Genomic DNA, 24,520 nt, shown 5'->3' on the forward strand with positions numbered 1-24,520 from the left:
CAGACATCATGCAGGCAGAACACTGTATACATAATAAATAAATAAATCTTTAAAAAAAAAAAAAAGATTCATGCCCAGCAGTGGTGGTGCACACCTTTAATCCCAGCACTCAGGAGACAGAGGCAGGCGGATCTCTGTGAGTTCAAGGCCAGCCTGGGCTGTAGAGTGAGTTCTGGGTCCTCTAGGAGAGCAGTGAGTGGTCTTAAATCACTGAGCCATCTCTCTGCCTGATTTTTGTTTTGTTTTGTTTTTGTTTTTTGAAACAGGGTTTCTATGTAGCTTTGGAGCCTGTCCTGGACTAGCTCTGTAGCCCAGGCTGGCCTTGAACTCACAGAGATCCACCTGCCTCTGCCTCCTGAGTGCTGGGATTATAGGCGTGCACCACCACCGCCAGGCAGGAGTTTTTAAAATAACAAATTAATTTTTTTAACACACATGTATAGTACTAAATGATTCCAGGCCTCAAGTCATGGTTTTTGAACGCTGTAGGATCTCCTCCATTGGAAATATGTTTTAAGTCATGCTCTGCACCACATGGAGTACTTTTTGCCCATGGTAAAAGACATCAATCAGCCGGGCGGTGGTGGCGCACGCCTTTAATCGCAGCACTCAGGAGGCAGAGGCAGGCGGATCTCTGTGAGTTCGAGGCCAGCCTGGTCTCCAAAGCGAGTTCCAGAAAAGGCGCAAAGCCACACAGAGAAACCCTGTCAAGAAACAAAGGAAGGAAGGAAGGAAGGAAGGAAGGAAGGAAGGAAGGAAGGAAAGAAAGAAAGAAAGAAAGAAAGAAAGAAAGAAAGAAAGAAAGAAAGAAAGAAAGAAAGAAAGAAGGAAAGAAAGACATCAGTCAGAACATTTCCATGAGCTCTAGACACTGTCCCAGGTAGATGGGTGCTCAGTTGGCAGTTGCCCTGGACAGGCAAAGCTAAGCTGGCTGAAGGTTTGAGGTGTTTAGAGCAATTCGAGGCTAGCTTGCACTTACGGGTGAGACTCTGTCTCAAAAAGAATTAAAAAACAAAACAAAACAGTGACTTGTGTTGGAAACTTTCTAAAAGCTCTGAGACTACACCAGTTCTGCTCTTGAGAGATCCTTCCAGGAAGCCTAGCAAGCCGAAGCATAGGCCACGCCTATCTATGGCCACGCCCCTCAGCCATCGCCGCCTCTCCAGCCTTGCTTGAATAGAGAGCGGCCCAGAACCACGCATGCGCCCTTTCATTGTCGACTCCTGCGCAGGCGTAGTGGAGACTCGCGGCAACTATGGCGGGCCCAGCGCCGGGTACAATTATGGCAGAAGACTACTTTGGGAATGCGCCGGAGTGGGGCGAAGAGACAGACGGCGGCCAGGTGAGAGTGCAGCAGGCGTCCCGCCAGGAAGCCGGTTTTCTGCCGCGTCCTCGCCGGCCAGACCCGGGTACAGGGGGCGTGAACGCTGGCTGGGGTCACAGCCGCCCTGTTGACCCTTGACTCCCCGACCTCCGACCTCGGGCCCCAGCGACTGCACTGAAGGCTTCGGGCTGGTCCTGCCCCTTTGGGGCCTCAGTTTTCCCATTGAGTTGACTCCCAGTGACTCCTGGGCTTACCTCTCTGCCAGGCAAGAGCCCTGGTGCCTCCTGGCCCGAGGGAGCAGAGGACTAGAAGGACGAGTGAGCAAACTTTTCTTTGGGCTTTCCAACAGTTTTGTTTCATTTTGATGTTTGGGTAGAACCCAGGTCTTTATGTATTCTAAGTACAATGAGCTACTGAGCTACATCCCCAGGCCCTCAGTAGGACTTTTTAAAAAAGATACAAAGTAAAGAAATAGAACACTTTCCTCAAAAGTAGTGAACAAACTCTTAACGCCACACTCCAGCGTCGGGGGTGGGGGTGGGGGGACTCCCTGGTGTTGGACAAACCATACTTTTCCCCCCACATTTGGGTTGATTTCATCCATCCTTAGAGTACAGGACAGGAAGGATCTTGCAGCTCCGACTGTCCAGGATTTGGGGTGAGAGATGGGTGGGTGGCACCATTCAGTTTCCCAGCAGAGACGTATCCAGGTGTGTGATTGACATAAGCTTTGCAGGTCCTTCTGGACAGTGTGCAAGGGAGCCTGGGAATTTGGCTTTTTTTTTTTAACAGGAAGCAAGATGAGCTTTGAATGAAGATAGGATGCAGTGAGGTAGACCAGCGGTATAGTTGGTTGTGCAGTGAGGGCGGTGGAGAAGAGGAGAGGGGTTGCTGAAACTGAGGGAAGTCCTCTGTGGTTGATGGTGGAACAGGGGCGATAGTCATTGGACACAGCTGCCTTGCCAGCCAGTTGAACCTAATCAGTAAAATGAGTCAGTGAGAGTCCAGAAAATCAACTGGAGAGTAACTGAAGAAGGCTCCCAACCTTAACCTCCAACCTCTACATACAGACTATGTACACACAGGAACACATGGGTAGCTCACAGACACAAGAAAGTACACTGTGGATTAGCTTGCTGGTGGCTATTTTGCATATTTTGTGCATGTTTAGTGTTTGGAGTCACAGAGTCTGGCCTAGATTCCACTGAATTACAGTTTTTGTTTTAGTTTTTTTGAGATGGGTTTCTCTGTCATTTTGGAGCCTGTTCTGGAATTCACTCTGTTGACCAGGCTGGCCTCGAACTCACAGAGATCCACCTGCCTTTGCCTCCGGAGTGCTGGGATTAAAGGCGTGTGCCACCACCAATCGGCTTGAATTTCAGTCTTAATGACCCTGGTTTGGCTCATTGACCCTCATGATTTCTCCCTGATGAGAGTGATGAGCTATCAGGGTGTCCAATCTTCCACTTGGGTGTCCTGAGAGAATTATGTGACTCAACACTGTCATATATGAGGATGTTCTAGTGCAGTGTGCAAACACTGGACACCTCTGCAGACTGCACACTTGTTTCATCTCTCTTCTCTGGCTGTGCTTGGAAGGGAGAGAGTCCAGAGAGTCGGAGGACAGTGGCATGAGTTGGGTCCTCTGAGTCCAGATGATGGCAACTGAGAGCAGTTGATTGACAGACACATGGATTAGTCAAGCTGTAGGTTGTGCATGGAGATGACAGTAGGTGAGACTTGACAGGTAAGCAGGGTAGAGGCATATAGAGCTTAGCTGTTCTTCCCCTTGAAGGAGATAGGAAACTTCAAGCAGCTAGATCGGATGTGTGACTTCATGAGGGTAGCATGATTTCAGGGGATGACGGACGGAGGCATGTGGAGGAATTGCTACAGTGAACATACAAGAAAGAAGGGCCAAACCGGACCCTTGTATGGGAGATGGAATCTGGGGTCTTGCTGGCAGGCTGTGGGAGGGAAGTGAGGGGAGGAAAAACTGAAGGTCCTTCCAAGGCTTCTGGTGACAGGTGGATGGTGGGAGGAGTCCTTTATTAAAATATCATTTGGTGGGCAGATGTGTTTCCAGGGAAAGACAAGATCAGCTGGACTTCCGGAGTTTGGAGTCCTGCTGGAATGGTGAGTGAAAAGGATAGTGTTGCGTGCCTGAATCTGGAGCAGTCTGACAAAGGTCCAGCTGAAGCTGTAGATGTGTGAGCAGGTGCATGGCCTGGTGTCAGAGAAATGTTGTGGGAGTGGGGACAGGGTAGAAACCTGGCAGTGTTGACACATGTGAGTGGTTCTCAGGCGAAGCACAGCCTGCAGAGCACCTTCACATATGCAGCCAGAGAGCATACATACCGGTCTTCAGAACAAAGTCATAGGGTTCATCTGCGCCCAGCACATCGCTTTCAGAGAGTCCAGACCAGTGGGAGCAAAGCTTCTGTAAAGACCACATAGTAAATACCTTAGGTTGTGTGGGGCTGTGCCACAGCTACTTAACCAGATTAGGGAAATAATCATGGGTAATAAATAGTACATGACAGTGGATATAAGCATTTTCCAATAAAGCTTTATTTACAAGAACAGGAAGAGGGCTCAGTTTGGCTGTTGTTTGCTAGTTCCTGGCCTGGCTTCTACTACTTTATGTCAGTTGCCTGGAGGTTGGTCTCCTAGTTTGTGAATGCCTTCAATGGAAAAGTTTTGTCTTGTATTTTCTAGATTCCCAGTCTCCATGCAGTCATTATTACAGAGCTTGTTGTTATGACGACTTTGCAGCCGGACAGACCTGGGGTCACTCAGTCCACCATAACACGTAGTTGTCAGCAGGTCAAGCAGTTTGTGTGGATTCAGCCCAAGACTGTGTCCAGCTCTAGCCAGGCCTGCTGATTCAAGGGTTAATGATCTTGACTTTTGAAGAGTGACTTGGTGGTTCCTACCGTCAGGATCACTTTATTGGTCTTTGTTGGAGAGCATCATTGGGTAGTACATGCGGAGTAGCAATGGGGACTGGCTGTTGAGCTGAATGTCAGTTGTTGTTCTTGACCCTCCCGTAGCTCAGCTGTGGAATCCTCACACTTGTTGACTGGTATGGCATCATGAGTGCCTTTGTTTAAAAGGATACCATGTATGGTGTACCTGGGTCACCACCGTGGGCTGGCCTTATAGCCTGCTTGGTGCGGTTCCTGACCCTTTGATGTTGCCACTTATCCCACCTACATCATGAGGTTGTTATAGAGTCAGATGAAACCACCCTTGTGACACTTTTAAAATGGACGTCATTACACATCATTGAAGCAAGATTGCCAGGCATTTATATAACAGAACACCTCTCTGGGCTCTTGCCTTTCCCAGCAGCAGGAAGATGATTCCGGAGGAGAGGATGATGCTGAGGTGCAGCAGGAATGTCTGCATAAGTTTTCCACCCGGGACTACATCATGGAGCCCTCCATCTTCAACACTCTGAAGAGGTGTGTGAGTGCAGTGTACACACTCAGGGACTCGGGGAGAGTTTTGTAGTGCAAAGAGTGTGATCTTGGAATAGAGGCTTGTAGAGTCCCATGGCACCTTGGAAGAACCTTAAACTTGACCATGCCTTCCTCCTGCCCTCCTGTTCACCCTGGCTCCTCTGTGTCCATTCAGTGGAAAAGCCACCCTTTTGCTCTTCCCAGGTATTTCCAGGCAGGAGGGTCTCCAGAAAATGTCATCCAGCTCTTGTCTGAGAACTATACAGCGGTGGCCCAGACTGTGAACCTGCTGGCTGAGTGGCTCATTCAGACAGGTGCTTGAGAGGGGGTCCCTGTCCTGGCCACTCATCCCTCCTGTTTCTTTTCCATCTGTGTGTGTGTGTGTGTGTGTGTGTGTGTGTGTGTGTGTGTGTGCATATGGAGGTTCAAGGTTGATTTTTGAGAGTCATCTTAGATTACTTTATTACCTTACTTGTTAAAGTGGGGTCTCAGTCAGTGTGCTGATGTGGTTAGTCTCACTAGCCAGCTTGCTCTGGGGATGCACTGTCTCTGCCTTCTGAGTGGAATCACAGTGGACCACCATGCCTGCCTGGTATTTTAAATGGGTCTGGGTGTGCACACTCTGCTCACCGTGTCTGCATAGCATTTTGCGCACTGGATCCTCTCCCCAGCTCATTCCCTTCACAGGACGTTGGGTCCTTACAATGCTGATAAGTTCTGAGCAGTCTTGGTCTCCAAGACCCAAAGGCAGAAGGACTGACTCCTCCCAGTGTATTGAGCTCTGAGCTATGAATCAGGCACTGGGTTTGCAGGTAGCCCGCTAACAGAGTTCTCACCAAGCTGCTTCCACAACTATGGGATTACAGGTTGCACAGTGTGTGCCCAAAGTTGCCTTTCAAGAGGACTGTTAGAGCTAGCACTAAATGATGGGTAATTTAGTACTGGCTCGGTGATGGCTTTTAGCTAATGTGATCAAAACAGAGCCTTACTGTAAGTCCACTGCACTGGGTACAGTGACATCACTCAAGCGCTGTCCAGAAACCAGCTGCTTCACCACTGTCAGGGTGACTGGATCCAAGTGTGGCTCTTGGCTGCACCTGCTCTCTCCACGGGGGCAGAGTGTACTCCCCAGCTCCTCACCTGTTGGCTCTGGCCCTCTGTCTTTGATGAGTGAGAGTTTGAAGATGTCCCTCTTTTGGCCACACAGAAAGGGTAGCTATCTCGTGGATTCCTACTCTGTTTCTTTTAGGGTCTTACCACTGAATAGATCTAGAGAGTGTGAGGCATCCCCTGTTGTGGTTGGCAGCAGCTCTGCGACACTGGCAGGCTGGCCATGCTGTTTCTGTGGGGTGGGGGGATGGGACTTCAGGTAAAGCTTCCTTCTTCTCTCAGGTGTTGAACCAGTGCAGGTACAGGAGACCGTGGAAAACCACCTCAAGAGTTTACTGATCAAGCATTTTGACCCTCGGAAAGCAGATTCTATTTTCACTGAAGAAGGAGAGGTGAGGAGAGCTGAATTTGACAGCATACCCCAGGACCTTTGCTAGTTCTAAGGAGTGAGGTGCTTGCATGGGAGGCTGCCAGTGGTGAGGCCAAGAGAAGGCCCATTGCCTCCCACCAACTCCTGGGTGCAGGTGTGGGGTTAGAAGGCCGGTAGGGGTCCTCCAAGAAACAAGCACTGACATAGCATTATGCACACTGGAGATCATGGCTCAGGCCTTGTACAGAGTGTGTGTAAATATTGCAGGAGACTGGGGGATCCAGGCTATGGGTCAGATCCCAAGGGTAGAGGGCAGGATAGGAAGGAAGGTGTAAGAAACATCTCAGACTATGCTGCAGCTCTTGGGCCTTCCCTCAGGACCAGCAAATGGTCTTAAGTGACATTGTTGTGGGAGCCCCACTGTGCTCAGACAGTGGCAGGCAGCAGCCATGAGAGCCCGGTCAGGGGAGCCAAAGTACACATTTCCATGAGCGGAACCACCGGAGCTGTGCTGGTTGCCTTTCTTTCTCCTGCTGAGGGCATTGGGCTTGGCAAGCATGAGTTAGTTAGCTGTACATGATGTGCCCATTCTCCGTGGGACTCTCCATGTGTCTCCCACAAAGCATGTTTCCGCACCCTTCCGAGAAGTTAGGCAAATCTTTCAGAAGCTGTGAACAGGCACCCAGCAAGCCTACCATTCAGCTAACTGTGTGACCATGGCAAGCCCTGCTTCCCTAGAGCTGGGGACACCCCGGAGTCTCTTCCAGTTGGAATGGTTGCTAATGCAGACTTCCAAGACTAAAGTGAGGTCTGTGGCCTGGCCCTTTGTCTCTGGCAGACCCCAGCATGGCTCGAGCAGATGATCGCACATACCACGTGGAGAGATCTGTTTTATAAGCTGGCTGAGGCCCATCCTGACTGTTTGATGCTCAACTTCACTGTGAAGGTAGGGAGAGCCCTAGAGTCCAGGAAAGAGGAGGAAGCTCTGCTGTCTTGGTAGAGTTCTGGGTGCCTTTTCATCTTCTTGCTTTCGTCAGCCTTGCACCAAGCAGGGGAAGCAGAGAACTGGTGTCTGTGCTTCGATCAGCATTGACTGTTTCAAGGTTGGGCACAGTGGAGTTTAGATTGTACATGTGTGCTCAAGGGCCTCAGGCAGACGTGACCTATCTGCCTCTTCAGACACCAAGAGACTGTGAGTCTGGGCGAGTGAGCACCTTGCTGGTGGCCCAGCAGGAAGCACAGGCAAAGCTAGGGGTCAAGAGCAGTGCTCACTTGGCTCACTTCTACAAACAGTTGACTGGCTAACCACTCTGAAAGGTGGGGTCCCCAGGTGCTGACCCTTGGCTTTCGGGTTATATGGCAGCTCATTTCTGATGCGGGGTACCAAGGGGAGATCACCAGCGTGTCCACAGCCTGCCAGCAGTTGGAAGTGTTCTCCAGAGTGCTTCGGACCTCTCTAGCCACCATCTTGGATGGAGGAGAGGAAAACCTTGAGAAAAATCTTCCTGAGTTTGCAGTAAGCCCCTGTGAAAGTCAGGTGGAAGGGGGCTGCCCTGGGTCAGGCTTCAGGAGATGCCCCCTCTTTGTAAAGCATCTCCAGGTCATAATCCCTTTTGTCTGCCTTTATCACTATGACTGAACTTTGTCTCCCTGCAATCTTCTAGAAGATGGTGTGCCATGGGGAGCACACATACCTGTTTGCACAGGCCATGATGTCCGTGCTGGCCCAGGAGGAACAGGGTGGCTCTGCAGTACGCAGGGTCGCTCAAGAAGTCCAGCGCTTTGCCCAGGAGAAGTAAGACATGCTTCTGCTTGCCCTGCTCTTCCTTCCACCTCAGAAAGACTGTGGTCCCACTCCATGGCTCAGGCTCAAGCTCAGTCAGTTCTAACCTGTGCAGCTGAAGTCAGTGTAGCTTCTGGTGCCCCAGCCTAGAGGAGTGCTGTGCTGCTGATGGCCCTTTGCTGCAGACATGGTTGGTTGGGTGTGTGCACTTGGGCTCACTTGTGCTAGGAGACCTTGACAGCAGAATAGCCCGGCCTGCTCTCCAGTACCCTGCTTGTTCATGGAGTCCAAGGCGCTTCATTTTCTGCTGCCACGCCTTTCCTAATGAGCTGTGCAGGGTGTGTGAACCCCTTGTGGAGTTACAGCTACATCCAAGTCTTTTGAAGTTCACTGTAGCTGTTGTTCCTAGGGGTCAGTTAGTCACAGGGGTGAGTGACATTAGTGTGGGAAAGCACAGGGTTCCTGCCGGCTCAGCAGTGAACATTTAGGAGTGAAAGAAAGGAGAAAGTCATGAGTGATGGATGCTGTGTGGCTTTCCAACCAGAGGCCACGATGCCAGTCAGATCACACTGGCCTTGGGCACAGCTGCCTCCTACCCTCGGGCCTGCCAAGCTCTCGGCGCCATGCTGTCCAGAGGAGCCCTGAATCCTGCAGATATCACAGTCTTGTTCAAGATGTTCACCAGCATGGACCCTCCTCCTGTAGAGCTCGTAAGCCGCCTATGCTTCAGTGAGGCCAGGTGCCCCACATCAGGTGTCAGGGTGGTTTGGGGAGGCCTCTCAGTTCCCTTCATTCTCTTAAGGCCATGCGTGCTGGTCCCAGTGAAAATAGTTTTTATTGATGTTAGAGACACAGTCTCACTCTCTGGCCCAAGCTGGTCCCAAACTAGGCCAGCTACCCTGCCCTAGCTTCCCTACGTGCTGGGGGTTACATGTATGGCTCCACCTGGCGAAGCCCTCCCCCAACCTCTCTGGCACTACTGCAATTGAAGCCAGGGCCTGTCTCCCTCTGGGCACATCCTATGCTATGGGACTTGTGAGTTTCCATCCTTCCCTCAGCCTTCACCCTATCAGCACCCTACAGGTGGGTGAGCCAGCTCCTCCCTCCTTGCAGTCCACTCCCAAGTGTGCCTCTTCTTAGATCCGGGTACCTGCCTTCCTGGACCTGTTCATGCAGTCACTCTTCAAGCCAGGGGCCAAGATCAACCAGGACCACAAGCACAAGTACATCCACATCCTGGCTTATGCCGCTAGTGTGGTTGAGACCTGGAAGAAGGTACTGTCAGTGCTGAGAACCTATGGACCCTTAGACCAGTGGCCTCCTCGACTGTGGTGCTGGGTGGGGAGTTGGGCTGCAAGAACTCTCAAGGCTGCCCAGCATTGGAAATTCCTTTACCATTGTGCATAAGATACTGAAAGAGCTCAGTGCCTGCAGGAATTGTGTGGCACCTTTTACATTAGGACTGACTAGTGGCATGAAACTGACTTCCCTGAGCCTCCTAAACAGCAGCCGATGATGCGTGGCTTTGTGGGCCGTGTGACTGTGCAGTCGGACAGTTGAATTGACTTTTGACTCTTCAGACAGGGAAGGGGCCACATTCCCGTCCTCACTCACCAGCTTGTATGGTTTCAGAATAAGCGGGTTAGCATCGGCAAAGATGAGCTGAAGTCCACGTCGAAGGCTATAGAGACTGTCCACAATCTGTGCTGTAATGAGAACAAAGGGGCCTCTGAGCTGGTCGCTGAGCTGAGCACACTCTATCAGTGCATTAGGTGAGTGTGACACTCCCCAGCCAGTCCCTGGGGTGCCAAGTCCTCTCGTTCCCACAGTTAGACTGTGTGGACTCTCCTGTGGAGAAAGCCAGAGGAGCTTGGATTTCTCATTCCTAAACACACGTGGAGAACTTTAAGCAGCTGTGGCAGCGTGGGTGCTTTTCAGATGCTTTTTGGCCAGAATTCTGTTCGGCAGACCCTCACAAAGTAAAGAAAGGACATCCAGAATTAGAAAAACTGAGTTAAAGAAGTGTTCATTTGCCGGGCGGTGGTGGCGTATACCTGTAAAAGCACTTGGGAGGCAGAGGCAGGCAGATCTCTGTGAGTTCAAGGCCAGCCTGGTCTACAGAGCTAGTCCAAGACAGGCTCCAAAGCTACAGAGAAACCCTGTCTCAGAAAAAAAAAAAAAAAAAAAAAAAAATGTTCATTTGTGGTACAACTGTTAAGCCAACAAGCATTACGTGGACAGAAGTGATTTGTGATTAAGTACGTAAGTGTGTCTTTGGGAACTGCAACCTCTTAGGCTCACTTCCTGGGGACCAAGAAAGGGTCTGAAATAAAAGTAACCGTGAGTCCCCCAGGCTGCCAGGCGCCATGCTCTGCATTGATGATTGCCTCCTTTGTGATTAGTGGAGTGTTTTGAAGGAGCTGAGAATCAAATCCCTTGAGAGGAGCTGGTCTCATCAAAAACCACTTCCACCATGATCCGCTCGTGCAGGGCAGAGGGAAGGGAGCATTGCTGCTGTGTCCCCAGACTTGGTCTGTTCTTGCCTCCCGACTCTTCATTGCTCCTTGGTGTATTACAGCCACATTCCCCCACTCTGGTCAAAGGAAGCCTGTGCCTTGTCTGCCTGCAGGTTTCCTGTAGTGGCGATGGGTGTTCTGAAGTGGGTAGACTGGACCGTGTCAGAGCCAAGGTACTTCCAGCTCCAGACTGACCACACACCAGTTCACCTGGCTTTGCTGGATGAGGTGAGAGGGCGGGAGGGCCACCTGTGAGGGGCACAGTGGCCTGTGTCTTGGATCTTTGTCCCGATGTGAGGTTAGCAGATGCTCTCTTCGGAGCTGGTGTTTGTGTCCCACTGAGGCTACCCTTTTAAAGACCTGGTTTCAGTGACTGTAGATGTGTTTATCAAGTGTTATCAGAAGAGTCCTAGAAGCTGACAAGTGCTGTCCCCATCAGTGGGAGCCACCCTGGGTGGCCGTGACAATCCTGTGCATCCCTGTGTGCTGCTAGTAAGCCCAGCGAGCCAGCAGGTGCCTCAGGGACGTGACTTTGGCTGTCCACAGATCAGCACCTGCCACCAGCTCCTGCACCCCCAGGTCCTACAGCTGCTTGTTAAGCTTTTTGAGACCGAACACTCGCAGCTAGACGTGATGGAGCAGGTGAGCTGCGCCTTCAGGGCTTGTCAGGGCTAGGAGAGTGATCTGCCCCCCAGACCTGCCCCCTGACCCTGCTCTTCCACAGCTTGAGTTGAAAAAGACCCTGCTGGACAGGATGGTCCATCTGCTAAGCCGTGGCTATGTGCTACCTGTGGTCAGTTACATCCGCAAATGTCTGGAGAAGCTGGACACAGACATCTCACTCATTCGCTACTTCGTCACTGAGGTTGGTGGCACCTGGGCTTCAGGGGTCACTCCTTCCACTAGCCCAGCCCCTCTGCCTTGACATCATTCGTGTGATTCTCAACTCTGAAATCCATGCTTTTGGTAATCATGTTGACACTGATGGTTTATTAAATTCGTCTCACCTGTGGGACCTCTGCTCTGTCCCCAGCATTATGTTCTGTCCTTGGAGTTGGAGGCTGGGGTGTCTCCAGAGAAGCCCCGGGGAGGGGAGGGCCATCTCACACTGCCTGCCGTTAAGTGCCATGCCCCACAGCAGCAGGTGCAGTAACCCTGAGGTCTCCCCCACTAGGTTTTGGATGTCATCGCCCCGCCATATACCTCGGACTTTGTGCAACTTTTCCTCCCAATCTTGGAAAATGACAGCATTGCGGGCACCATCAAAGCAGAGGGCGAGCGCGACCCTGTGACGGAGTTCATCGGTAAGGCTCCCGAACATCTTGTACCACGATGGCCCGCCCCACCCCTCACTGCTCTAACCTGGGGCCTGTGTTCCTCTACAGCCCACTGCAAGTCTAACTTCATCGTGGTGAACTGAGAGCATCCAGAGCTGAAGCAGAACCTGCGGGGCCCAGCTCAGGAGGACCAGAGGACTGGTTCAGGATGCTGCTTGTCAAGAGGCTCAATCAGCCTCCAGGAAGGAAGCAGGGCGTGCTGGGAGGGGGCGGGGTCTGCTGGGAGGGAGCAGGCCGCTCTTCTTAAAAGGACTGTGTTCACAGTGCCCAGGAGTAGCACCAATGGTGGACAGCCCCTTCTTTGTAGTCTGTGGCCCTGCACCACATCACATGCAGGAGTCAGGTGTGTGCACCCCTGGGGAGGAACCCAGTAGGCCTGGGGTAGTGAGGATCCAGCAGCTGGGACACTTCCATGAGTCACCCTTAGGGTTTATGTAAGTTTTCTACCAATGACCCTGGTGGTTGGTTGTTTTATTGTTTCAATTTGCCAAGAGCAATGATGGGTTGAGTGGTACGCGTCCTCCTTTGCTACTCCCATGTAAATAAAGCACACAGGCTCAGTGCCTGGGGAGAAGCCAGTCACTTTATTCATCACCTAGGTAATCTAATCTAGAATCTAGAATTGTTTCCTCTCCCTTGGATTCCAGCATGACATCAGAACTGTTCTAGCCCATGCTGTCTTCTCTGGGTGGCTGAGGGCAGGATTTACCACCTCTTCTTGGCATGGCTTCTGCAGTCCACATACACTCTGGTCCTCATGTCCACAAGCACCGCTTCTAACTGTCCACTGTCCATAGTCACTCCTGTCATGGTTCACAATGTTGCTTCAGAGACGTCTACTTAAACAATGGGGTCCCCATATGTGCAGGCCTCCTCGATGGCGAGGTTGTAGCTGGCACCTACCCCTCCCTTGTAGGTGCTGGTCACGATCCTCATCCAGCCTCTCTCACCCTGTAAGAAGCAAGAACTTGGCATTAGTGCCTCAGGACACATCCCTCTGCTCACCCCTCTGTTCTACAGACCCAGGCCCTGCCCTGCAAAACCTGGGGGTCCAGACAAAGCTCTGTGACTCAGTCCTCTCCATCAGTACTTAACCTGAGGGTGCTCTGCTCTCAGGCAGCTAATGTAAGAAAGCATGACTGTTTCCCTGTGAAGACCCCACTTGTGGCCATTAGTAGACATGGCAGACACTGCATCTCTTCCGCATCTTCCCCTTGGCAATGTTTCAGAGTGTTCCTGTGCCTGGAATGGTTAGCAGTTAACACTGTGTCCTAAAAACCAACCTGCAGTTTTCCTCCCCTGGACTTACGACCTAACTTAAAAATATTCCTGAAAAATGTGTCTGATCACCATCATCAGGACCACTTGGCCCCAGCCTTGGCTGTGGAGGAGTTGGGTTGCTCAGGCTGGGGCTTGGGGAGGAACCACTGGCACCTCAGGGGCTGCAAAATACTCAGAGATGCACAGGACAGCAGTAGCCCTGCACAACTCAGATCCCAGAAGTAGCTTGTGCTCTGATGAGATAGCTGGAGCGACATGTGGACTCTGACCTGACCCTGAGAGAGGGAAACCATCTTACCCAGGGTTCGCCCCATGAATTACGGACGATCCAATACTCAATCCCATCACTGCTGACACCCCAGCCAGCCACGGAGATGATGTGGTTGATAAAAGTCTGGTCTTGATGCTCGGCATAGATGCCTCCGGTATAGTTAGCCATCTTCTCTGTCGCCATTATCCCGCAGCTGTGGAAATCAGTCAGTAATGCAGGAAGTGCATCAGCACTTGTGGGTGGCACTTGGGTCACAGTAATCGGAGTCCTGCGGTAGTGATCCCACCAACATTCCAGACTCAGCACAGCCAGGGGCTTCTCTGGCTAACTTAGACCTCAGGTTTACTTCTGTAAAGCTGACATTACTACAGGCAAAGAGGGCCACGTAGTGCTCAAGCTAGGGGCTCAAACTGACGGGGGGAAGGGGAACAAGACACAGTTGCATGCGTGTGTACAGACCCGGATGTGGTCTCACCGTCTGGGGACCTCTCCCTCACCTGATGGGGCCATTGGCGTAGATCTCTGCCATCATCTTCTCCCTACCCGAGAGGGAGCCATAGTCACCCACTCTCCAGAGGGTGTAATTCTGGATGGTGTGGCACTCTTTGAATTCGGTGCAGGTCCCACACTGGTTAAACTTGTCACAGTCTAGAACACAAGAAGTCAGCATGACACTGTCTCCTCATTAATCCACTAATGAAGCCTACCCCATTCTTTCCACTTTTCTAATTTAGCCTGGCATTCATTAGATGATAGCAAAGACCATCCCGCTCTCAGGTGCTGTTTAATTATGTGCAAGGAGTGATGAAAGGCCTCCCCTGGGCGTGGCAGAACAGAAAGAACGGACTTTGATTAGTACATAGTAGGCACTCTGAAGTTGCCCTTCTCCTCTCCTGTAAAGGCCGAGAGGAGGATGCTGTAATTGAAAACCCAGTTCAATCACACTATTAAAATGTAACCAGATGATTCCACTGCTGGGTAGTGACTAAATAGGCCAATCCACTTGATTTAAAGAAATGCATCCTCGGGTTGGGGATTTAGCTCAGTGGTAGAGCACTTGCCCCTGGGTTCAGTCCTTAGTTGGGGTGGTGGGGGGGAGAACTGCGTCCTCTTGGCTTCAGAAATATCAGAATTCAGGTTACAGGAATAGCCAAAGCAATCCCAAGGAGCAAGAACATCGTTTGAGGCATCTCAATACTTGACCTCAAATTACACTATAGAGCTATAGTGACAAAAGACTGGTGCTGGCATAGAAACAGACAGACAGACAAAATAGAGCCTGAAAATACCTGACAAAGCTATGCCCCTTAATTCATGACAAAAGAGGCAAAAATATACATTGGAAAAAGCCTATTTAATTAACAGTGCTGGGAAAACTGGATATCCACCTAAGAAAAATAAAATTTTTCTTTCATCCTGTACAAAATCCACTCACATTGGATCAAAGACCTTAATTTAAAACAAAGTTCTAGACAAAAATATAGGGAATACCCCATAAGATATTAGGGTAGGCTAGAACTTTCTGAGTAGAACACCATAGCACAGGAATTAGCCCCAAATAACAGATGAGACCACTGGAAAAGAAAATGTTTCTGGCTGGGCGCTGGTGGCGCATGCCTGTAATCCCAGCATGCGGGAGGAGAGGCAAGCTTCAGAGAAGGGGCTGACACTCAGAATTTACAAAGAACTACTGACATTAAGTACCAAGGAAGTAAGACTGCCAATCAACAAATGCTGCATGAAACATAAATGGCCAAAACTATATTTAAGAGAAAGTCTGGGGCCGGGCAGTGGTGGCCCACGCCTTTAATCCCAGCACTTGGGAGGCAGAGCCAGGTGGATCTCTGTGAGTTTGAGGCCAGCCTGGTCTACAGAGTGAGTTCCAGGAGCAAAGCTACACAGAGAAACCCTGTCTTGAAAAATAAAAAAAAAAAAAAAGGTCTGGGCATGGCGCCATGCACTTTTTTTTTTTTTTGAATGGAGACACCATGCTTCTCTGTAACAGCCCTGGCTCTTCTGGAACTCGCTCTGTAGACCACGCTGACCTCAGACTCAGAGATCTGCCTGTTTCTGCCTCCCGAGTGGAGTGTTGGGATTAAAGGTGGTATATAGAGGTAAGTGGATCTCTGTGAGCTTGAGGCCTGGTCTACACAGCAATTTCCAGAACAGTCAAAGACTACATAGTGAGACCCTGAGTCAAAGAGGAAGGGAAAAAAAAAAAGCGTTCAATATCCCTAGTCACCAAGCCATCAGGGGAAATGCAAATTAAAACAACTTTGAGAAACTACCTCATCCTGGTCAGAATGAAGAAATCTGACCAAAAATGTTGGAGAGGATTTTTGGAAAAAAGAAACCCTTATTCACTGCTGGTGGGGGTGCAAATTAATACAGCCGTTATGGAAATCAGCTTGGAGATTGCTCAAAAATTAAGAATAGAACTGCTATGACCCAGCTGTCTCTCCCTGCACACAAACCATGAGAACTCCATACCCACCATGGAGACACTGGCACGGCGTGTTTACCGCAGCTTTATTCACCGCAGCAAAGATTGGAATCAGACTAGTTGTTCATCAACAGGAGTGGATAATGAAAACCCGGCACATAGAAAACTCAAATACTATTCTGAAGAACAACAAAAGCACAACTTTTGCACAAAGAATGAATGGACTTAGCATTTACAATATTAAGCAAAGTGACCCAAACTCAGAAAGAAAAAAAAACTGTTCGCCTTCATATGCAGATCCTAGCCCATAATGCATACAGGTATGCAAATAAAGAAACGCACATGTATACAACATGTGGAAAGAACAAGAAAGATAATTAAAAATTGGCCAAGTGCTTGCTAGTGACATCACATCTATAAGACATTTTGTGTAAGTCCTTTGAATGTCCTTTCAAGGAATCACACATTTGTTTTTCTTTTTTTCTTTTTTGGTGTTTCAAGACGGTTTCTCTGTGTAGCCCTAGCTGCCCTGGAACTCACTCTGTAGACCAGGCTGGCCTTGAACTCGCAGAGATTGACTGCCTCTGCCTCCCGAGTGCTGGGATTAAAGGTGTGCGCCAGAACCGCCTGGCAGAATCATACTTTTTAAATATAAAGCTGTGCTCTTAACAGGCAGCATCCTCATGTGGTCTCACATGGGGCCGTTGCCTCACTGGGGGTCTGAACTGTAAATTATATTTTCTATCGAACACTGCTGCAGGGCATAGCTCTTTTATTTAATGAATACCAAACTTGTATTCATTAAACAATAATTTTACTTGTCCAAATAACAGAATGAGAAAGTTGCTAAAAGAATGTCGATAGCTGGGCGGTGGTGGCGCACGCCTTTAATCCCAGCATTTGGGAAGCAGAGGCAGGCAGATCTCTGAGTTCCAGGCCAGCCTGGTCTACAAAGTGAGTCCAGGACAGCCAAGGCTGTTACAGAGAAGCCCTGTCTTGAAAAAACAAAAACAAAAATAAAAAAGTTGATAATAATTCTAATTTTATTTATGAGAATACCTGGGAATAGTGATTTATTGTACCAGAATCTCAAAGAGTAATATGCTAGGAATTTGGAAATACTCAGAAGCCTGCTATCTTCCACTGTATGTTATAATTCTAAAATGTATCACTATTGCTGAATAAATGTACTTTATTTTTTAAAAATGAAGGAAAAAAAAAAGAATTAGGTTTAAGGACTGGGGAAATAAATCAGTAAAGTGCCTGCCATTGCAAACATGAGGGCCTGAGCTTGGATGCTCGCAAAGTACCCACATAAAGTCATCATGATGGTGCCTGTCTGTAATCCCAGCCCTGGGTGATGAAGTCATTTGGCTCTCTGAAGTCTGCTCCAGGCTCAGTGAGAGAACGAGGTGGAGCGTGACAGAGGAAGACACCCCTGAGGCTGACCTCTTGTGTTGTAACTATACATCTGTCCAGACCCTTCCCTGGGACAATAAACTTCTTGAGGATTACATCATCAGTTTCACCTGTCTCTCAGATACCAGTGCTCAGTGTGAGGTGCACCAGGAACATGGTGGCTCTCGGGCCATATTTGTTCCTACAGAGAGAGACTGATGAGTGGTTCTAATGAACCCAACCATCTGTGAGTCTGGGGAGGACCAGAGGGACCTAGCTTCAGCTGGATGACACCAGTTTGGGGTGGAGGAGGGAGGATAAGGTCTCAGGGACATTCCACAAAGCAGTCCTCTGCCTTCCCTCCACCCTGCATCTGTTCCCCTGGTGGGGTTTCTGTCACTTCTGGGTTTACCCATCCTTGACTCACCCAATTAGGCCAGAGAACTCCTTCAATTCTTAGTGGTGAGGCAGTAAGGTCTATGAGGTAGGCAAGGGAACACCATCCACACGGGTGGTGAAGAGCAACCAAGTGTCCTCCAGGCACCTGAGTTCCTCAGAGCATCCTGCCGCAGCCATGAGGGAGGTCTAAGGATCAAAGCTTACAGCCACAAAGGAGGGATTTGGTCCAGGAGTTTCCTTTTCTTTGGTTTCCAAGGAAAGCAGCCCAAAAGGGGTGTACCAACCATGGATTTCTGGGCCAGACTGCTCTGCCCATTCATGATCTGTCCAGGACTGCTGGGGCAGGAACCAGGCTAGTGCTACATGTCAACTGGGCAGGCTAACCTGCAGCCCAGAAAGCAGCCACCTGCTCTCAGCTCCAGATTGTGGGAAAGGTATGCTTTCTTCCATCAGCTGCCTAGCTGTACCGCCCCCTTATAAAAGGCCCATAAAACCATCCAAATGCCAGGTCTGAGAACACACACACCATATCCAATCCTGGCTACAGGGATGTTGTTCTGCTTATTTATTCATTATCAATGCTGGGATTGAGCCTAGGCCCTCATGCATGGCAGGCCAATGCTCGCTCACTGAGCTACATCCCTAGTTTGGAGTGCTGTTCTTCTGGTTTATCTCCATGCTGAACTCAACAAGGACCATGGGCTCCAGCTTTCTGTTATCCTAACACTAACCCACCAGGTTCAAAGTGACATCAGATAACCCTGGAGGCCATGCCAGGAACCATCCAGCTCTTCCTGGGGGCTTCAGTCTCCACCCCCACCCTCTTCAGCATCCCAGCCACAATATGACAGACATGGCATACTTGGGCTCTCAGCTATTCTTTCGGAAGAGGAACATGAAGTTGTACAGCAATGTGGGGGCACAGGCAGAGCCTACCTTGGTCCTTGGCCTGGTAGTTGTTGCAGGTCTCATCGGGGATGCCATGCTTATGAGCATACGCCCACACCGGAAGATCATTGCCTCCCTCACAGGAGCCAGCATTGCCACAGTCAATGACGTTCTGCACCGAAAGCAGGATGGAGGGCCAGGCACCTTTTCTCTTGATGTTGATGCGGTCTGCAACAGTCAGCACTCCGGTCAGCACCACCCACTCTCCCAACAGTCCATAGGGCTCTGCCCACTGGCTCTTCTATTGTGGAGGCCTCAGCTCAACTGTGGCTTCAAAAAAACATGCTCTGGTCTTCCTTGGGCACCATGACGTCTGTGTGTGTCTACAAGTGTCATGAGGCAGGGCCAGATCTGGAAGTCCCAAGAAGCATCTGCCATGGCACCACTACAGGATGGCAACAAGACCACTTGTGTAAGGAGGCTAGAGACCAGATACAGAAAGAAGGCTGGTGTGGGCATCGCCAGAGAAAAGCACAGCCCAGGGAGCCAGTGAGTCCCAGTGAGGGGCCAGACATCAGAGCTCATGTGCTGGGCCCACACATTAAGGGGCAGCTAGGATCATCACAGCATCCACTAGGGGATAGTTGACCTGCATCCTGAAAAACCATCTTGCTCTTTACTCTCAAGCTACACACACACACACACACACACACACACACACACACACACACACACACCAGCCATGTCTCCTTGTCTCCTCCACTCCTCCCCTGAAGCCAAAGTCTATCTTTGTTTTCCCTCCAGCCTATGGACTTAGCTCTGAGTCACCTCCCATACTCTTCCACTCTAGTCCTGCTCCACAAGGCTGCCATCTAACAGCACAGAACCTTCTAGAATTACCCCTCATACCCTGCACACACACACACTTGATGACCTCAGAAAGAATATCACTGAAAAACTCAAAAGCAGACCTTGTCTTGTCACCATTTAGACCTGTTTCTGTGCCCAGAATGTACTTCCTGTGCTAACAACAAACAGGCTCCCAGCTGCCCAAGGCACACAGGCCCATCTCTCCTGTCTCCTTCCTCTGCTTGGCTCCCTATAGTGTGGTGGTATCGTGTTCCCCAAAGTATTGTGCACCCTAATAAATTTACCTGGGGTCAGAGAATGGAACAGCCACTAGACAGACATAGAGGCCAGAAAATGGTGGCACTCACACCTTTAATCCTAGCATTCCAGAGGCAGAAATCCCTGTGGATCTCTGAGTTCAAGGCCACACTGGAAACAGCCAGGCACGGTGACACAAGCCTTTAATCCCAAGAAGTGAGCCTTTAATCCTAGGGAGTGATACAGATAGCAGAAAGGTGTATAAGGCGTGAGGACCAGAAACTTGAAGCTTTTGGCTGGTTAAACTTTTAGGCTTTTGAGCAGCAGTTCAGCTAAGACCAATTCCGGATGAGGATTCAGAGGAAACAGGATCAGCTGAGGAACTGGCGAGGTGAGGTAGCTGTGGCTTGTTCTACTTCTCTGATATTCCAGCATTCATCCCAATAACTGGCTTCAGGTTTGATTTTACTAATAAGAATTTTTTTTAACCTTTCTAGAGCTTTATTTAGAGAGAAGGGGAGAGGGAGAGAGAGAGAGGGGCCCAGAGAAACAGAGAGACTGCCCGGAGGGAAGAGAGCCGAAAGAGAAAAGCTAATAAGAACTTTTAAGATTCCTGCTACACTATAGCCTTCTCCCCTGTACATCCCCAGCAACAGTTTACCTCTCAGTGAGGGGCATCCTCAAGCCCACAGACCTGCCTTTCCTAGAGTCCAACCCAAGGGCCCAGGACTTTATGCCTTGCCTCGGCAGTATGAGGTGGGATCCACCACTGTTTGTATGTCTCTCTTTGGCCTCCCAAGCTTGCCTTGTCCAGGCCCCTATTTTGACACCACCCATCCATCCTAACTCCTCTCTACCCTCATCTGACTGCCTCTTCCAGAGGGCCAGCAGAGGGGCCACTCCAGCCTTCTGGAAGTGCCCGGGATGTCTCTTCTGCATTCAACCCTAGCAGTGTGTTTCTTAGGGCTTTCTGAGAGTCCTTTCCTTCTCTTCTCAGGTCTTTCCCTTCTGGTGACCTCAGCTAAGGCCTGATGGCAGTGGCTGGCTAGATAGCCTCAGGCCTGGCGTCTTCTACATTTGATGTAATGTCTAGTTTCAACCTGACCGTAATTTGCAGGCTTCTTGATGACCTTTCTACACTCTACCTTTTCTGACCTGGCTCCTTTTCATTCTCAGATTTCCATTCACACCTTCTGTGTGCTGAGCACTGTTCAAGCCGGAGAAGCCAGCCAGCAAGGGCAAGCTCTGCTCTGTGGACTTGTGCCATGGCAGAGGAGGACGGCAATGAGCAAGCAGAACAGCACAGCAAGATGTTCCAGGGGCATCCAGGGGCTAAGGTATCATGTGCACAGGGTAGCCTTAGTCATGGTGTTTCTTCACAGCCATCCAAGGAGAGAAGTGTAAAGATGAGGAGAAGAGCAACTTGCAAAAGAAGGTACCTATGCCTCACCTGCCGGTGTGAGGACAAGATGGAGGAGGAGCCAGACTGCAGGCTTAGGAGGTCAGAGAAGGACCTTGCCATTGGTCTAGATGGAATCCTGAGATAGTGTCAAATAAAGAAATTCGATGGGACTCAGGTTTAACAGACATATTCTGGGAATCTCTTGTCTGAGACCAGACAGGAGCAAGATGCTGGGAGAGGCATCCTTCATTAGACTAGTGGACAACCAAAGGACCTGTGACCAGTTTGTAGGAGCAACACAAGATGAGAGTCAGATAATCTCTGAGCTTTGCCTGAGTATCCTCAGGGCAAGGATGGGGTGCTGGTATGTAAGACAGGAAGGATGGCCTGAATGTCTGGGGTGGGTAGTTGCAGATGGATACAAAAGCGAGTCCAGGGAAAGGCCACAACTGGGAACAGAGGTCAGATGTGTGGGAAGTAAGGAAGCCAAGGAGCTGGGGAGGCCCAGGCTGGTGGGGAGTGTGAGACAGTGAGGGTCTGACTTCACCCCAATGGGGGAAGGCCGGGGTACACTGACTCATGAGTCTCAAAAAATGGCAAAGGGTAGAATATAAGTAAGGCAGATGAAGGCCCAGGGCAGAGAAGAGGAAGTGGTGGGGGGGTGTCCAGAATACCCAAGAGGAGCAGCAAGCAATGGGATGTCGAGAGGTGGGTAGGACCAAGGGGCTCTTGGTCACCTACTGGAGGTGACCGATGAAGGGATAAAGATGACCTCCAGTGATGAGGATAGGTGACCTCATAGAGAGAAGCGTGGATGCTTAACCACCCAGAGATGGCCACGGGCAAACTGGTTCCACTGCTGCCCCGCTGGCACTTGGCCAGGGCCCTGTGGAAGTCCCTTTTGGTGTCTGCTCAGAGAAAGAGGAAGTAAGACCTTGCCTACTACTGATGACCATGTCAGAGATTTAGGAAGAAAGGGTGAAGCAGCCATTTTCTCCGAGACACTCCACTCTAGTAATGGGGAAGGTGCAACCTCAGTAGGACCTTGCATCCATCTAAGGTTCCAAGCCCAAGAACCTCCAGCCATCCTCCCTACCCTGCAACGTTCTGTACCCTCCTCATGCACCACACTCCACAGACCTGCTGACCTTTTCTGCTCCCCATCACCCTCACCCCACCCTGTGCCCTGCTGAGAAGGTCTTTTCACTTCCCCAACCCCAGCCCCGGACCCCACTCCTGAGTGCTCTGGACCTGGCTCTGATCCTCTGCTACGGGCCTCCCCCACACACCCTGCCTGCTTGACTGAGCACCTCTTGACCTTCCCACACTAAAGCTTCTCAGACCACCTTCCTTCTGCCTCCTTCTCAAGGGTTGGCAGTACATCCCAGACCCCAGAGGTGACTCTGCAACATGACACAGCTAGCTACACCTGGCTAGCTCTGGGGTACAGATGGCACCCTCAGTCAGGAACTCCTCAACCTAAAGAGGGTGCAAGCTGATGGGCAGAACCCCAGCTGTCACTCACCTCACAGTGGAGTCTGGGAACTGAGAGCCAACTGGCAGGCAACAGGACTACACAAACCCTGCAGGCATGGGTGCTGCCATTTAACTGTTACTAATCCTCAACCTAGGCTCCACCTACAGCAGGCCAGGCCAGAAAGATACCAAATCAAGAGAGAGGACACTGCCTGTCACACCCCCAGCCAGGAGAGTCCCTTCCCCAGGGGCTTCCAGGGGCCACCTCTGCAAATGGCAAAGCTGAGTCTACATGCTTGAGGCTGAATGGCACTTCCTGGCTCCTGCTTCCTCTACCAAGGAAGGGCAGGCACAGCAGCCCTCTGTGCAGACCTCGGTGGCCAGGCTAAGATTTAAATCGAGAGAGCTGGCCATTTCAAGCTGGGGACTGTCAATCCCAAATACCAACTGCAGGGGTTGGGGATTTAGCTCAGTGGTAGAGCGCTTGCCTAGCAAGCACAAGGCCCTGGGTTCGGTCCTCAGCTCGGGCAAAAAAAAAAAGCCAACTACCAACTGCCTCCGAGAAGCAGTTTCACTTCCGTGACCCCATACAGGCTGGCAGCTCCATGATTTTGCAATGCTGCCTCCATCTCAGTGGCTGAAGTCACAAGTTCTAGGGGAGGGGGATACCCAGGAGCCACTTGTCACAGGGTTCCAGTCCAAGCCTGTTCCCCAGAGGCCCTAAGTGGGCCCACAGGACAGAACTCCAGAATGACAGTCACATCACTCTGGCAGAGGAAAAAAACCCAGCCTGAATCCTGGTACAGATTCACAGGGTCCTGGAACCCTGGGCTGTGGCTATCACGGCTCACATGGAGGCAGCTCCGGTGAAGTGCAGCCACCCGCCTTGTCAGGGAACTGGCCTGCCCTGGGCTTATCGTGGAGCCCCAGGCCACCCACCTGCCATAGCACTGGTGCTACCGTGGGCCCAGCAGGAACCACAGTACTGTGGGATGTGCTGGTTCCTGGTGACGCTGACATAGTTGACACCATCCACATTTCTCCAGTCCCAGGACTTGGGGAGGTCCGAGGGGGACAGGTACTCATACGGCCGAGGGTAAGTCCTGGGAAGAGGTTACCATTATGAACATCAACCCTGGAACACCTGGGACCTCCCCTCCCCCACCAGGGCCACAGACCCAGGCAGTCCTCCTGGGGCCTTCTTCTCTTTCCCAAAAAGTGGGAGTTTCAGAGCTTGTTCCTTTGACCACCAGAAGGGCCACCAGCAGAACTCAGCACTACTGGAGGCTGGCGGTGACAGGACATCTCTCAAATACACTAGTACCCACCAACTAAGGCCAGAGAGGTAAGGATTGCGCAATCTAGCAAACACCAAAGCTCTCCGGATGTGAAAGTCATCCCAAAAGGAAGGGATGAGATTTCCCAGGCAAAAAGTGGCAGGGTGGCCCAGAGAGAAGCAAGGTCCCGGGTGGCAGGGGGCGCGCGCCTGGCCTAGAAGTGTACCCTCTTCCTCCCCAGGCACAGCCCCGCGCCCACCTTCGCCCCTGCTGGGACAGCTGGTCCCCGCGAAGGGGCCGGTAGCAAGTCTGGCCCGGGCGGAAGTAGAGGCTGGCCTGCGCCGCGCCCGCCAGCAACAGCATCAGCAGCACCAGCCGCGGCTGCTGCACAGACCCCGACGACGCCATGCTCCTGCTCCTGGCCAAGTTGGATCCTGGATCACGCGCTGTACCTTCGACCTCTTGACCTGACCTGAAGACCCACGCGCTCCGGCCGCCCCGCCCTGTCCTTTAGGAGGCGCCCAAGTTGGACACACCCCGGAGGCGGGGCCTTCCCGCTGCTCCTGCCCCGGCCCTGCCCGACAGCCCCCAGGGCAGAATCTACACCCCAGGGATCAGCCTGATCAGCAGAACTTGAGGTCATGAAGGAGGTCCTACAACCAGACCCAGGATCT

General features: G+C 51.0%; 2 protein-coding genes across 3 annotated transcripts; one reads left to right on the forward strand and one right to left on the reverse strand.

Moving 5' to 3' along the window:
- The first annotated feature begins 1,190 nt into the window (after positions 1-1,190).
- Positions 1,191-12,478, forward strand: Nelfcd (negative elongation factor complex member C/D). Of its 2 annotated transcripts, none has more exons than XM_036184523.1 (15): positions 1,191-1,342; positions 4,676-4,791; positions 4,993-5,102; positions 6,181-6,290; positions 7,107-7,214; positions 7,632-7,784; positions 7,933-8,063; positions 8,596-8,761; positions 9,192-9,326; positions 9,684-9,823; positions 10,681-10,795; positions 11,114-11,209; positions 11,292-11,432; positions 11,742-11,871; positions 11,953-12,478. In XM_036184523.1, the coding sequence occupies exons 1-15, from the start codon at positions 1,256-1,258 to the stop codon at positions 11,985-11,987; spliced, it is 1,773 nt and encodes a 590-aa protein (XP_036040416.1). In that variant the 5' UTR covers positions 1,191-1,255; the 3' UTR covers positions 11,988-12,478. The 2 variants fall into 2 exon arrangements, with proteins under 2 accessions (XP_036040416.1, XP_036040417.1); XM_036184524.1 differs by having other exon boundaries at positions 1,221-1,342; positions 4,679-4,791.
- Positions 12,469-24,390, reverse strand: Ctsz (cathepsin Z). The gene is made up of 6 exons (XM_036184526.1): positions 24,106-24,390; positions 23,509-23,672; positions 18,633-18,812; positions 13,954-14,104; positions 13,484-13,649; positions 12,469-12,855 (listed from the first exon to the last, which is right to left on the reverse strand). The coding sequence occupies exons 1-6, from the start codon at positions 24,252-24,254 to the stop codon at positions 12,745-12,747; spliced, it is 921 nt and encodes a 306-aa protein (XP_036040419.1). The 5' UTR covers positions 24,255-24,390; the 3' UTR covers positions 12,469-12,744.
- Positions 24,391-24,520: the final 130 nt, after the last annotated feature.

Source organism: Onychomys torridus, chromosome 4 (genome assembly GCF_903995425.1).
Source record: "Onychomys torridus chromosome 4, mOncTor1.1, whole genome shotgun sequence".
NCBI classification, from domain to species: Eukaryota; Metazoa; Chordata; class Mammalia; order Rodentia; family Cricetidae; genus Onychomys; species Onychomys torridus.